The 12,136-nt window shown below is 57.0% G+C and overlaps 1 protein-coding gene across 1 annotated transcript in view; it reads right to left on the bottom strand.

The window, feature by feature from the left end:
- The window catches only part of DBF4B (DBF4B-CDC7 kinase regulatory subunit), a gene marked incomplete at both ends in the record, with an annotated part of 30,107 nt that continues 17,971 nt past the window's right edge, over window positions 1–12,136 (bottom strand). Inside the window, 8 exons of the mRNA XM_080826663.1 lie at window positions 1–388; window positions 565–972; window positions 1,839–1,963; window positions 2,107–2,215; window positions 5,623–5,754; window positions 7,886–7,931; window positions 9,343–9,376; window positions 11,477–11,550. Coding sequence (XP_080682789.1) covers window positions 1–388; window positions 565–972; window positions 1,839–1,963; window positions 2,107–2,215; window positions 5,623–5,754; window positions 7,886–7,931; window positions 9,343–9,376; window positions 11,477–11,550 — 1,316 coding nt within the window. The remainder of the gene's footprint in view (window positions 389–564; window positions 973–1,838; window positions 1,964–2,106; window positions 2,216–5,622; window positions 5,755–7,885; window positions 7,932–9,342; window positions 9,377–11,476; window positions 11,551–12,136) is intronic.

The following is a 12,136-nucleotide window of genomic DNA, read 5'->3' as shown; positions in this document are numbered from 1 at the left end:
CTAGCTCTTGCGGTGAGGCCCTGAGGCGCTCTGTGTGGCTCTGGCTGTCGGGCTGGGGGCTGCTGCTGCCCCAGAGAACTTGGGGAGCAGTCCTCTGCCGGTAGCTGGGGGGGCGGAGCCACTGGGCACGGCCTGGTGGAGGGCGGGGTGCAGAGGCGGACTGGCTCTCACAGGTCCTCCTGGGGCCCGCATGTCAGCCGCAGGGTGCAGGTGGGCGGACAGCTGGCCTGGAGCCACAGGGCAACAGGGCGCGGGCCAGCCAGCCACAGACAGGGCTGGGGGCTTCACGCTCTGACTCCTCAGATCCCCGGGGGCCATCCTCCCCCAGGCCAAGGGGGCTGTGTGGCCCAGCACTCTGGCCTCTCTGTGGGCTGCCAGGGGAAGGGCTCTGGGAGGGAGAGGCAGGTCTGTGGGTGGCACAAGGGGAGGAGGGAGGCCAAAGGCCTGTGCTCGTGGCCTGGAAGGGGAAGGGAGGGGTGAGGCCTGCTGCTGCTTGTCCTGGCGCCACCAGGGCTGCTGGCTCTCAGGACGAAGAATGAGGCCTGTGGCTGGGACACCCCTGACCTCTTTTCGGGATTGCCACCGGGGAACTGAACCTTCCGCTTGTGGCCACCAGGGGCCACGTCCGGGCCGGAGAATTCCGCAGAACCAGAGCTTGTCAGGTGGCACTGGTGTCCAGGGCTCGTGGACCCTGATGTCCCCGGGGGGTCTGCAATGACATCCATCGGCCCCCCCAGCTCCTGGCAGCTGGCTACTGGTCCTGGCATCCTGCCAGGCCCCACAGCTTCAGCAGGGGGTTCGGTGGGGGGCTTCATGCAGCCTGCTGTTCCATCTGGCTCTAGGGCACCCGGGGCCTGGTGCTCGTCTTCCTCTCCCCTCCTGGGAGACGTTGCCCGGGGACGGGAGGGCTGGCTGGGAGGCAGAGTCTCGGGCCGCAGAGGATCACCATCTGAAGTTGGGGAGCCCGGCTGCCTGTGGGCACAGACATGTCCAGTGGGCCTCGGGGCTCCACCCAGAGCAGGCGGCAGGCTGGGATCCTCCTGGGTGGGGGCTGGGGTTGGGCTGGGGCATGGCTTGCACAGGGCTCTACCCTCACGGGTTTGGTGTGCTGAAGAGCGCGGCCCACTTTGGGGCTCCACGAAAGGCCCGTTCTCGGGCTCCCCTCGCAGCAGCGGCCAGTGCTGTCCGCCCCTCTCCTGGCTCTGTGGCCTGTGGTCAGTGCTGCCCAGAGGAACAGGTTAGAGGCTGTTCCATTTAATAACTTTGCAGTGGAGGCTGTGCCCTTTGGCGGCTGGAGAATGTAGCACAAGGCCTGGCTCTCCAAGCGGAGCCCACGGAGCGGAAGACTCGGCCTGCGAGGGGAAGCCCCAGCTCCTGGGTGGGCAGCAGGGGAAGGTGGGCTCCGAGGATGCTGGGATTCTAGAGAACCCCCTGCAATCCTTTTGGGCCAGGGGTACCTTCTAGAAAGGCAGAGAGATCTGGCTCTTTACCCATCTGGGAGGGACCCAGGAGCCCCCCTCGCTACTTCTAGAAGGCCACACAGGCACATCACCAGGGACACGCCAGGAGCAGCAAGGGCTCAGCTGCGCTCCCCACCCCCACAGGCACAGCCATGCTGGTGCTGGTGGCGGCCCAGTCCTCATCAGCCAGAGCCACAAATGGAGGGTTCCCAACCCCCACCAATCCCCAAGAGAACCAGGACAGAAGGTGGTGGAAAAGAGAAAACCGCCGCAGCCTGGTCCCCGGTCCCCAATGTCACGGGGTGAGGGCTCCCCTCACCCCTCGTGGGCAGCAGCAGGGGAGCGAGGACAGGGGCAGGGCTGGCACAGGGTGCTCACCTGGGGAGGCCGGCCCAAGGTGGGGCATTGGCAGAGCTGCGGCCCAGCTGAGCGATGACCCGATCGACTTCTGCATACGGGTGGGCTTCTAGGGCGAAGCCCTGGTGCTGGGGGCTCTGGAGATGCTGCCCGGGGTGAGAGGGGCACAGGGCATTAGACAGGAGCAGGGTGGGACGAGCAGGGCTGGATGAGCGGGGTGGAGGCGGGGGTGGGGGGAAGGGTGCTGGCAGAGCAGACCCAGGGAAGCTGCTGGGCAGGGAGGGCTCACCGCGTGCAGCTCCTCGAAGGCCTCCTGGCAGCACTCACAGAAGCCCTTCCTCCTCCTGGGCAGGGTGCGGGCGGCTGACTGTGGGCTCTGCTCGCGGTCCTTGGGTTCTCTGGGGAAAGCACGGGGTGGGGGGAAGCGATCACGGCTGGGGCCCTCAGGGGGGTGGACCAAAACAGTTCGGCAGGCGTGGGCAGGCCTGCCCCCCACTTGGGACTCTCGTCCAGGGGTGGCAGGAGAAGCAACAAGGAAAGGGGGAGCGCTCCCAGCGGGCACCCCGTCCTGTCCCTGCCCCAACATGGCAAAGCACAGGTGAGGACAGGTGGCGGCAGGAATGCCTCCCGGGACAGACGTGGCTCGAGCTCACCCCCCGAAGCCACATCCCTCTGCGCTACGTGATGACAGGGTCAAGGCCTCAGTGGCAGCAAGGGGCCTGTGCTGTTCCTGCCCTCCACTCCCCCGACTGCCCCCTGCCCCGCCGGCTTGTCCCCTGCAGAGCTGACACGTTCACCCAGGACCCGCCGGTCTCCTTCTCCAACCGGACTCCTCTTCTTAATTTCAGGCCCGTATTTTTAGCGGCTGCTTGGCTGTCTGAGCAAACTCAACAAAGTCCAAAATAGTCCCCGTCAAGGACTTTCTGAACAGGATGGAGAATTCAGAAAGCAGAAAAAAGCTGATAATTCAACTACATAACTACATGCAATCTAAAAAAAAATGTATGCATGGCAGGAAATGCAAACAAAAGACAAATCACAGACAGGGGAGGGGGGTATTTATAACTAATAACACAGACAGACGTCTCATTTCCCTAATACGTGGAGGGCTCCTGACAAATCAGTAAGAGAAGCAACTAGAAAAGAAAGAAAAACCGACGACAGACATAAAGAAGGTTCACACAGAAAGAGATTCAAATGTTCAAATCATACGAATGTACTTAACCTCATCCGTAATGAGAAAAAAATGACAATGCAGATCACACCAAGACACAGTTTTTAACCCATCAGGCTGGCGGAGGTCAGCACGGGGGAAGGCCTGGGGTGGGGTGGGGGGGCAGCCAGGGGCACATGGGCATCACCCCCATGAGAAGCGATTTGGCTGTGTTTATCAACATTATAAATGCAGGAACCCTTTGACCCAGCACCTCCGCTTTTAGGAATTTGGTCCACAAATATACGCTGAGTGAGATTATTCATTGCAGCATTATTTATAACAGCAAAAGCCTGGAAATAATCTAAGCATCTATCAAGGAGAGACTGGTTACAGAAAGTACAGTGAGACCATCTGATGGAAAACCCTGAAGCCCTAAGAGGGAATGAGGAAGCTTTCTAGGGACTAATGGGAAATTAATCTAGGATACATTAAGTGGAAAAGGCTAGATCTAGCCCAGCCAATGTTATGCTACTCTTTACAGAAGAGGAGTGAAGGACACACAATGTACTTCTGTCCACACAAATTATCGTTTTTTTATTTGTTTTTTAAAATATTTTATTTATTTGAGAGAGAGAGAGAATAAGAGAGAGAGCATGAGAGGAGAGAGGGCGGTGGGAGAAGAGCCTGATGTGGGACTCGATCCCGGGACTTCAGGATCATGACCTGAGCCGAAGGCAGTTGCTTAACCAACTGAGCCACCCAGGCGCCCCACACAAATTATCTCTGGACACAGACCCACAATCTAGAAACTGGAGAGTAGGTGTGGAATAGAGACCTTTCACTTTAGTTTTTAAAAAAGATTTTATTTATTCAAGACACAGAGAGAGAGAGAGAACATGAGCAGAAGAGGCAGAGGGAGAGGGAGAGGCAGGCTCCCCGCTGAGCAGGGAGCCCAATGCAGGGCTTGATCCCAGGCCCCTGGGATCATGACCTGAACCGAAGGCAGACGTTTAACCATCTGAGCCACCCAGGTGCCCCCAGACCTTTCACTTTATTTTATTTATATTCTTAAAGATTTACTTATTTATTTGACACAGAGCGAGAGCGCGAAAGAGGGAACACAGCAGGGAGAGTGGGAGAGGGAGAAGCAGGCTTCCCGCTGAGCAGGGAGCCTGATGCGGGGCTCGATCCCAGGATGCCGGGAATATACCCTGAGCCAAAGGCAGACGCTTAACCACTGAGCTACCCAGGCGCCCCAGACCTTTCACTTTAAACCTTCTGTGATTCTTGGGACACCTGGGTGGCTCGGTCAGTTGAGCATCTGCCTTGGCTCAGGTCACCAGCATTGGGCTTCCTGCTCAGCGGGAAGCCTGCTTCCCCCTCCGCCTGGGGCTCCCCCTGCTTGTGCTCTCTGACAAATAAATAAATAAAATCTAAAAAACAAAACAAAACCACCTTCTGTAACTCTTGAATTTGGAACCAAAATATAATAATTTTTTTTTTAAAGATTTTATTTATTTATTTGTCAGAGAGAGAGAGAGAGAGAGAGCGCGCGCGCACTGGCAGACGGAGGCAGAGGGAGAAGCAGGCTCCCTGCCAAGCAAGGGACCCAATGTGGGACTCGATCCCAGGATGATGGGATCATGACCTGAGCCGAAGGCAGCTGCCCAACCAACTGAGCCACCCAGGCGTCCCCAAAATATAATAATTTTTAAATGAAAAAAATTAAACCTTTCCTCTCACAGATTTCCTCCCCCCTTCCCCACCCCGGGCCACTCTCTCACTGTACTTCTCCCACGCAGACACCAATGCTTCACCGTCCTTCCTTTACAACCTCCGCTCCTCTGCAATCTGCAGCCATCCCAGGCCCAGCACTGCCTACGGGTATCCCTTGCGCCTTCTGGGAAAGGTACATAGGGCACCAGGCTGTCACCTTGGCTTGTTCATGGTCTCTGTCTGCTAGGGGGACCCACAGGCCCCCCTTGCCCTGGGACTCGCATGCTGGGAGCCTGTCTGCCCTAGTTCCCTGGTCTGTGACACAGCGGTTAGAAGGGGGTCCAAGAAGGCATATGGTCCATCTCCCAGGCCACATCCCTTCTGCACTCTGCTCAGGGAAGCTTCCAATTCTCACCCATCTGTGGAGGAGGAACACCCACAGGCCTCCAAGCCACTCTGGGCCACACAATGTGGCAGGTCCCCGGATTCCCTGCCCCCAACTTATTCCTGACGTCAGGCCCGAGAGGCCTCCAACTCGGATGTGCACAGAGATCACCCGGGGAGCTGCCCAGCTGCCCACAAGAGCACAGTTCTGAAGGCTCCATCATGAGACTGTGGTTCTACACACGGAGCCTGAGAACCTGCATTTTTAATGGCAGCCGAGGGCACTCTGATGAAGGTGGAGTGTAGATGCGAGTTTTAGAAACCAGCCTATTGCCCTTTGGACACAAGTCAAATTCCTTCGTAGGGACGGAGAACACCAAGTAAAAAGGATGAAGATGCCTAGGATCTTTCTTCTCTGGGCGAAGTTCCCAGAACAGACTTTGCCTCAGGAGCGAACACACGGCCATTCCCCAAACGGGACCAGCAGGCTCCCCGGGGGAAGGGCCTGGCCCGCAGCTCGCCCTTGGCACTCAGACCAGCAACACCCACCTGGTGCGATGCGAGCTGCCCGGGGTCGTCGCGGCCTCAAAGGGACTTGCATCTTTGGGTCCCAGGAAAGAAACTTCAGGAAAGGACTTAAATTGATGGTGGAAGGGACGAAACTTCCTGAAACACAGAGAACTTCCATTTTGAATACAGTCGGGGACAGGGAGAGGCGAAGGGAGGGCCTGGCCCAACCCCCCCCCCCCCCCCCCCCGCCCAATCCCAGTCCTAACAAAGTAGCTTTTCCCCCACTCTGGCTACACAACGAGCCCGTTTACCCTCCCTGCCTCATCTGAGCGGAGGGGAACAAGTGGAGTTCGCCCATTTGATAGAAGAGGAAATGAGGCCTAAAATGTTCTGTGACTTGCCCAAGGGCTCACGACTGCTAAGTGGTCCAGACCAGGCAATGAGCCAAGTCTCCCGACTCCTGATCCAAATTCCCACTTTCCACCTTTGAGGACTCTAGCCTGGCAGACCTAAATGGAGGAATGTTTAAACCAGATCAGTGACTTTCCTATTCCAGGAAGAGGAACGTCTTTGCTCTGGGCTGCTCCTCGGTACCACCCAAGGGGAGGTATTCTGAAAGGAAAGGAGCAGCACAGTTCTGGGGAGTCAGAGCTGCACTGAATGGTTCTGCCTCAAGCTGCTCACATTCAAGAGACTTCCAGAGCCAGGCACAGTGATCTGTGGGTCCGAGCAAAGCCTGCCGCTGTAGCGGACAGGCACGCCGCGTCTGGCTGCCATAGCCTATGCTCCAGGGGACAGTGTGGGCCATGGGTTTCTGGGGGGTGGGAGGGAGGCACGGTGAGAGTCCTGTGGTCTCGGGGTGAATTAATCAGGAGTCTTCTTGGGTCCCTAAAGAGCAGGGGGTACCCTTCACAGCCCCAGTTCCCCACTTTCTTCCTCTTCAAGGTTTTGTTTCTGCCCAGAGGGCTGCAAAGTTGAGTCTGGTGAGGTCACTGGGCTTTGGGAGAGCAAGCCAACAGAAGCACAGGACATCTTGTCTCCACTCTTGCCTATGCTGCTGGGGGCACCCCAACTGCGTATGGTACCCCCCGTAAGTGACGGGTGCCAGCCACATGCAGTGCGACACTGGGGCACTGGCGGTGTGTACGAGCCATGACCACTTGTGTTTAACTAGTAGTGAAGGAGCTGGGGTAGAGGCCATGCAGCCCCCATCCCACTGGAACTGGAGAAGAGAGCACCTCATCACCCTCCTGCGTTCCCTCCACTCATGGTTGGGCCACCAAAGCCAATTCTCTCCTGTGCCCAGGAGCCAAGAGGGAAACCCAGGTCTGCCTGGAGGACAGGCAGACACATCAGGCTCCCGGCATTGGGCCTTTTAGCTGCCCTGCCTGAGGCTAAGAGACCCAGAAAGCTCTGGTCCCAGGAGTCTCTGCTGGCTTCACACGGGCTTTTTCTCTAAATACAAACAAAAAAACCCAAAGCCAACTTTTTATTTTGAGGTCATCATAAATTTGCAGGTTTCTGAGCCAGTACTTACTGAAGAGTCAGTGATAACCAAGGCGACTAACAGCCCATAGATTACCCCACATGCCCCAGCTGTCTAGAAAGAAGAGGCCCTACTGGGGGACAGACAGGGCAGAGTGTGGAGGACACCAGGCAGGATGGGCAGGACACCCAGATTCTGGCCTTGGGCTGAGCTTCATTGGCAACATGGCTGTATTAAGTCCCTTAATTTCTCTGATCTCAGTTTCCCCACTAGGAAAAGGATGGGCTCTCCTCATGCCCGTCCTTCCTAGGCCCTCACGAGATACTATGTATCAGAAGAGGGTTCTGCATCGCCAAACAGAAGGGCTTCCAGTACAAGATGGTCTGACAAGGGAACCGCCACACCGGCCCAAGCACCCTGGCTTCAGCCAAGGCAACGGTACCGGCGCTGCCGGGGGCCAGCAGGGGTTCAGCAGTGAGCATCAGTGTGCACCCCAGGGGAGAGGAGGAGCCATGAGCCTGGGCGGGACATGAGTGCTCCTAAAAGCAGAGCATTCAAAAGAGGTAATGCACACACAGGTCACTAACCTCTGACTCATGACCAAGAGGAGGGCCAACTGTGCAAGGGCCACCTTCAGAGGCTCCTCCTGGTCTGTGGGAGACTTCTCCATGACAGGGGGAGAGAGCGGCTTCTGGGGAAGACGAACGTGGTGGGCTGAGGGGCTCCAGGACCCTCACATCAGCTTGGGGCCCCTGAGCACCTGTCCTCCGTGCGGGCCTGGTAAGGCTGAGGGGAGGGGAGCCCCCCATCACTCACCTGCTCTCATCTTCGATTTTGAGGAACGGTGCCTTCAGCTTGGCCACTGGAAAGGAAACGCACACACATGAGCCATCTGTCGGCTCCGGGGCAGGGCCTGCACGGGAAATGCGCTGAGGCGAGGTTCTGCCAAGGTCTAAGAGTCACGCAGAACCGGGGCCCACGCCATCCCGAGGTGTGCTGTGCCCTTCCATCTGGCTGGGGTCAGCCAACACCCCCATCTCTTCTGGCCTCTACCCGAGGTGAAAGAGAAGAGACCCCTCGTGGGGAGGGGCTGCAGGGGGCCGCCCACCCCAAAGCAGGACAGGGGACCCTGCGGTGTGGGGGTGCTGGAGGCCGTCAGGGTTAGAAACCTGGCAGCCCTGGCTCGTTTCCACTAAAAGCCTTGGGTCCTTCCCGACCTGCCCTCCTGCTGCCTCAGAATCCGAGGGGCCTGAGAACACTCCCAGGTGGGAGACTCCAGGGTTTTTTGCAGGAAAAGCAAGGAGGAAGAGAGCCAAAGAGTGTTTAGGGATCAAAGCAGGAGGGCAGTAAAAAAAAAAAAAAAAAAGAAAAAAATCAAAGGTGAAATCCGGATCCTGGATCAACAGGGCAAGGGGCAGCTGGGAAGACGAATTTGCTCAGTTATCCAAGAGATTCCTCTGTGAGCTAGGTATTTGCAGAGTTTACAAAATCTCTTAGGTATTAAGAACCCCTTCTTCTTCCCCCAGAGGCCCTGTGAGAAGGGCAGCTGGGCAGGCTGGGAGCATGGGCAGCCCCGGAGGCCCCCAGACCTTCCCCCTCCTTGGGAGGCCAGCGCCTCCCCCCTCAGACCCGCCCCGGGCTCCGCCAGCGCCCAAGCCAAAAGCAGCCTCGCTCCTCGCACGGCAGCAGCTCTCATTAATTACTTTTTGGGGGCGATTTCTTGTCTTTCTAATTAACTGAGACAGTGATTAAAATCAGTTCCCCCACAGATTTCCTTGAATTTTGAACATGAGAGGTGCCAAGTGACTTTTCTTAGCTCCTACTTGTGCACGAATAAATGCCACTTAAAGAGCAGCTCCGGGAGAAACATCCAGGGGGAGAAACTCTCCCGCGGTCCAAGAGGGGCCGGGAGCCGGGCTGTCAATCTGCCTGTTTGTCAGTTTCGGGGAGTCTGGCATTTGGGAGAGTGGTAGGCAGCTGTCACACTGCCCACCCCAAACTGCTCCCAATCAGAGGGAAGAGGAAGGCGAACTTCAGGCAGGGCCCGGGATCCGGCCGAGGCCGCACGGGGTCCTGGCGCTAAGGAGAAGCTCGGGCTTCTCCCGCCCTCTCGCCTCCAAAGTGCAGGCTCTGCAAACACGACAGGACAACACAACCTGGACTCGCTCGCTTCCTGCCGCAGAAAAGCGAGCAGATGCTGCCACAGAGGGAGCCGTGGGGAAGCGTTTAGGAGGGAGGGACTGCAGTTAGATGAGGAGAGCTACCACACTGACCTTTCCGCGTTCTTGACTCTGCTGGACACGCTCCCTAAATGGAAAGGAAAATAGGTTAAGGATGCGAGGGAGCTGGAGGGTCGAGGAAGCGGGCCTGGTGAGGCGAGTTGCTGTGAGTCTGTCTGCCCCACTTTGCTTCCTGCTGTCAGCTGGGCCCTAAGCAAGGGCAGAGCCGACACAATGGCTCCCTCTGGCTCCCCGGGGACATGGTGGGGGGTGAGCCCTGTGTGTGCATCTCAGTGGCGGCTGATTTTGTGGAGGGAACGCAGGACACCAGGAAGGGCAACAGATGCAGAGCCCCCGGGCCCGGGCGCAGGCCGGTGCTGTGCCGCCTGGGGTGCAAGCGACAGCCCCCTGCCTCGCCGACCTGGCCACGAGGTACAGACAAATGCAAAGGGAGGAGGCAATAGACCTGACGCAAGGCAGGTGCCCAGACGTGGCAGCTCGCATCTCCCAGGCCCTGCCGCCGTTCCAGGTCAGCTTACACACCTCTTGCTTTCCTGCGCCCTGTGCTGTGTATTTGGACCCTGTGGGTCAAAACCATGTTTGGGTCCGGGATGCCTGAGTGGCTCAGTTGGTTAAGCGTCTGCCTCCAGCTCAGGTCATCAGGTCATGATCCTGGGATCCTGGGATCGAGCCCCTCATCAGGCCCCCTGCTCATCAGGGAGCCTGCTTCTCCTTCTCCCTCTGCTGCTCCCCCTGCTTGTGCGCTCTCTCTCTCAAATAAATAAATAAGATCTTTAAAAGAAAAACAAAACAAACCAATGTTCAGGTCAAGGTCAAACAAAACTACTATATACTACTGCAAATTAAATGAAATAAAGTAAGAAATCAGGGAGGGGGTTGGCAGAAATCTAGTGGGTCCAGGACTGTCTGTACCGCTGGGCCCATGGAGGTTATGGATTCTTCTCCAGGCAACAACTCCAGGGCAACCACGACCCAAAGAAGCTTTCCCTATCTCCTTGCATATCAGCCAACTGCACCCAGAACTTACTCTGGAAGACCCCTAAGTATCTACAAAATAGATTATTAGGGGCGCCTGGTGGCTCAGTGGGTTAAAGCCTCTGCCTTCCGCTCGGGTCGTGATCCCAGGATCCTGGGATCGAGCCCCATGTCGGGCTCTCTGCTCACCGGGGAGCCTGCTTTTCCCTCTCTCTCTGCCTGTCTTTCTGCCTACTTGTGATCTCTGTCTGTCAAATAAATAAATAAAATCTTAAAAACAATAGATTATTAAGTGAATAAGGCAAAGTAAAAATACCATGCGTTTGCAAAAAAGGGAGGAACTTTTGACTTATCTGCTCATATAAGCATGGATCCTGGGAGGATACCTGGGAAACTATTCACACTGCTTATCTCGGGGAGGGAGCCTGGCAATGGGGGAAGAGAAGTCGCAGCGGAGAAAGACTTTCATCGTACAACCTTCGGACTGGTGAACAGTGCAGATCTATTTCACAGAAGTGGCAGAACCCCGAAGACTCCCAGACCAGGGGGTGTGGAGCAAGGGGCGCTGGGGCAGAGGGCTCCCTCTGCTACGGAGGGGTTCGCTACCACTGCCGGTCCTGCTCCTGGGTGCCGGGCCCTGGGTGGTACCTGGAAGGCTTAATCCTTCCTCAGATTCAGGCTGGATGAAGACACCGTGGCTTTAAAAATCAGCCTGGGCTCTCCTGATGTAGGGTACACACAGTTCTAACTCTAGCAGAGGAAGGAAAAGCCAAATAGGAATTTGGAAGGTGACAGCTCTTTCAAACCGCAACATCCCCTGCCCCCACCCATGCAATCTGCAGGCTCATTCCTGGGCCAAGAGCTGGCCCCAGAACGGCAGCCTAGCCAGCAGGCCCTGAGCATTTCTGTTTTATCTAGGCCACGACTAGCCACGGGCAGTCCACAGCCCAGGCCACGGTGCATGCCTCAGTGGACCATGGGAGATCTGCAGGTAGCATGGGGAGGAGAGGACAGGGCAACGAGAGGCTGTGGGCACCAGGGCTGTGCTGATGACGGAGAGGCTGCACTCCTCCTCCTGTTTCTGAAATGGCCAAGAAGACATGGCTCACGTGGGTCAGGGATTTACCAAAGCTGTCACCGACTTCACCGCTGCAGACCATCCATTTCCCTTCAGTTCGGCAGGACAACCTACCTCTGGCTTCTTCGGCCCTTGTTTCTTCACACACAGAGCATCAAGAGACAGCTGCTGCACGTGCATCAGCATTTCTGTGGAGGAAACAGAGGGCTGTGGCCAAAGGCTCCCACTCCTCTCTCCCCAGCACAGCCCCTTCTTGGGGCTGGGGGCTCAGCTTCTCACCGGCCTGGCCCCCTGGATCACACCAGCCTTGCCTGCCACCTTCTGGCTACGTGTCACCTCTGCACCTGCTGATAATAAAAGAAAGGGCTGGGTCCTCTCTCCTTGGGAAAGTACCCAAGCTGGGTTCAGGCTATTTTGTCGCACTGGGTACCGCTCTTGAAGAGGAGCGGCCTTACGGCTCATAAGGGCTCACAAGGGCTCACAAGGGCTCACAAGGGCTTTATGGTACCACTGAAGAGCTGTGCCCGAGGTGGGGGGACACCAGCCACGTGCGTTACTCAGACGCAGCCTTAGATGGAAGACCCAGCAGGAGCTTCCCTAACACACAGGAAGGCAGGAAATTAGATCATGTCAGAAATGGCTGATTTTCCAGTGACCAAAGAGCCCCCCACATCCCAGACTGGTACCTTCCCGAGCACAATTCTCGAACGCCCTGGCAGGTCTCCGGCTAGATCTGGATCAGCCCCCTACAGTGTTATTAGGAGAAAACCCTAG

Source organism: Martes martes (assembly GCF_963455335.1).
Source record: "Martes martes genome assembly, chromosome: 16".
NCBI classification, from domain to species: Eukaryota; Metazoa; Chordata; class Mammalia; order Carnivora; family Mustelidae; genus Martes; species Martes martes.
Note: the sequence above shows the minus strand (reverse complement) of the source record. Positions and strands in the feature narration are given on the sequence as shown.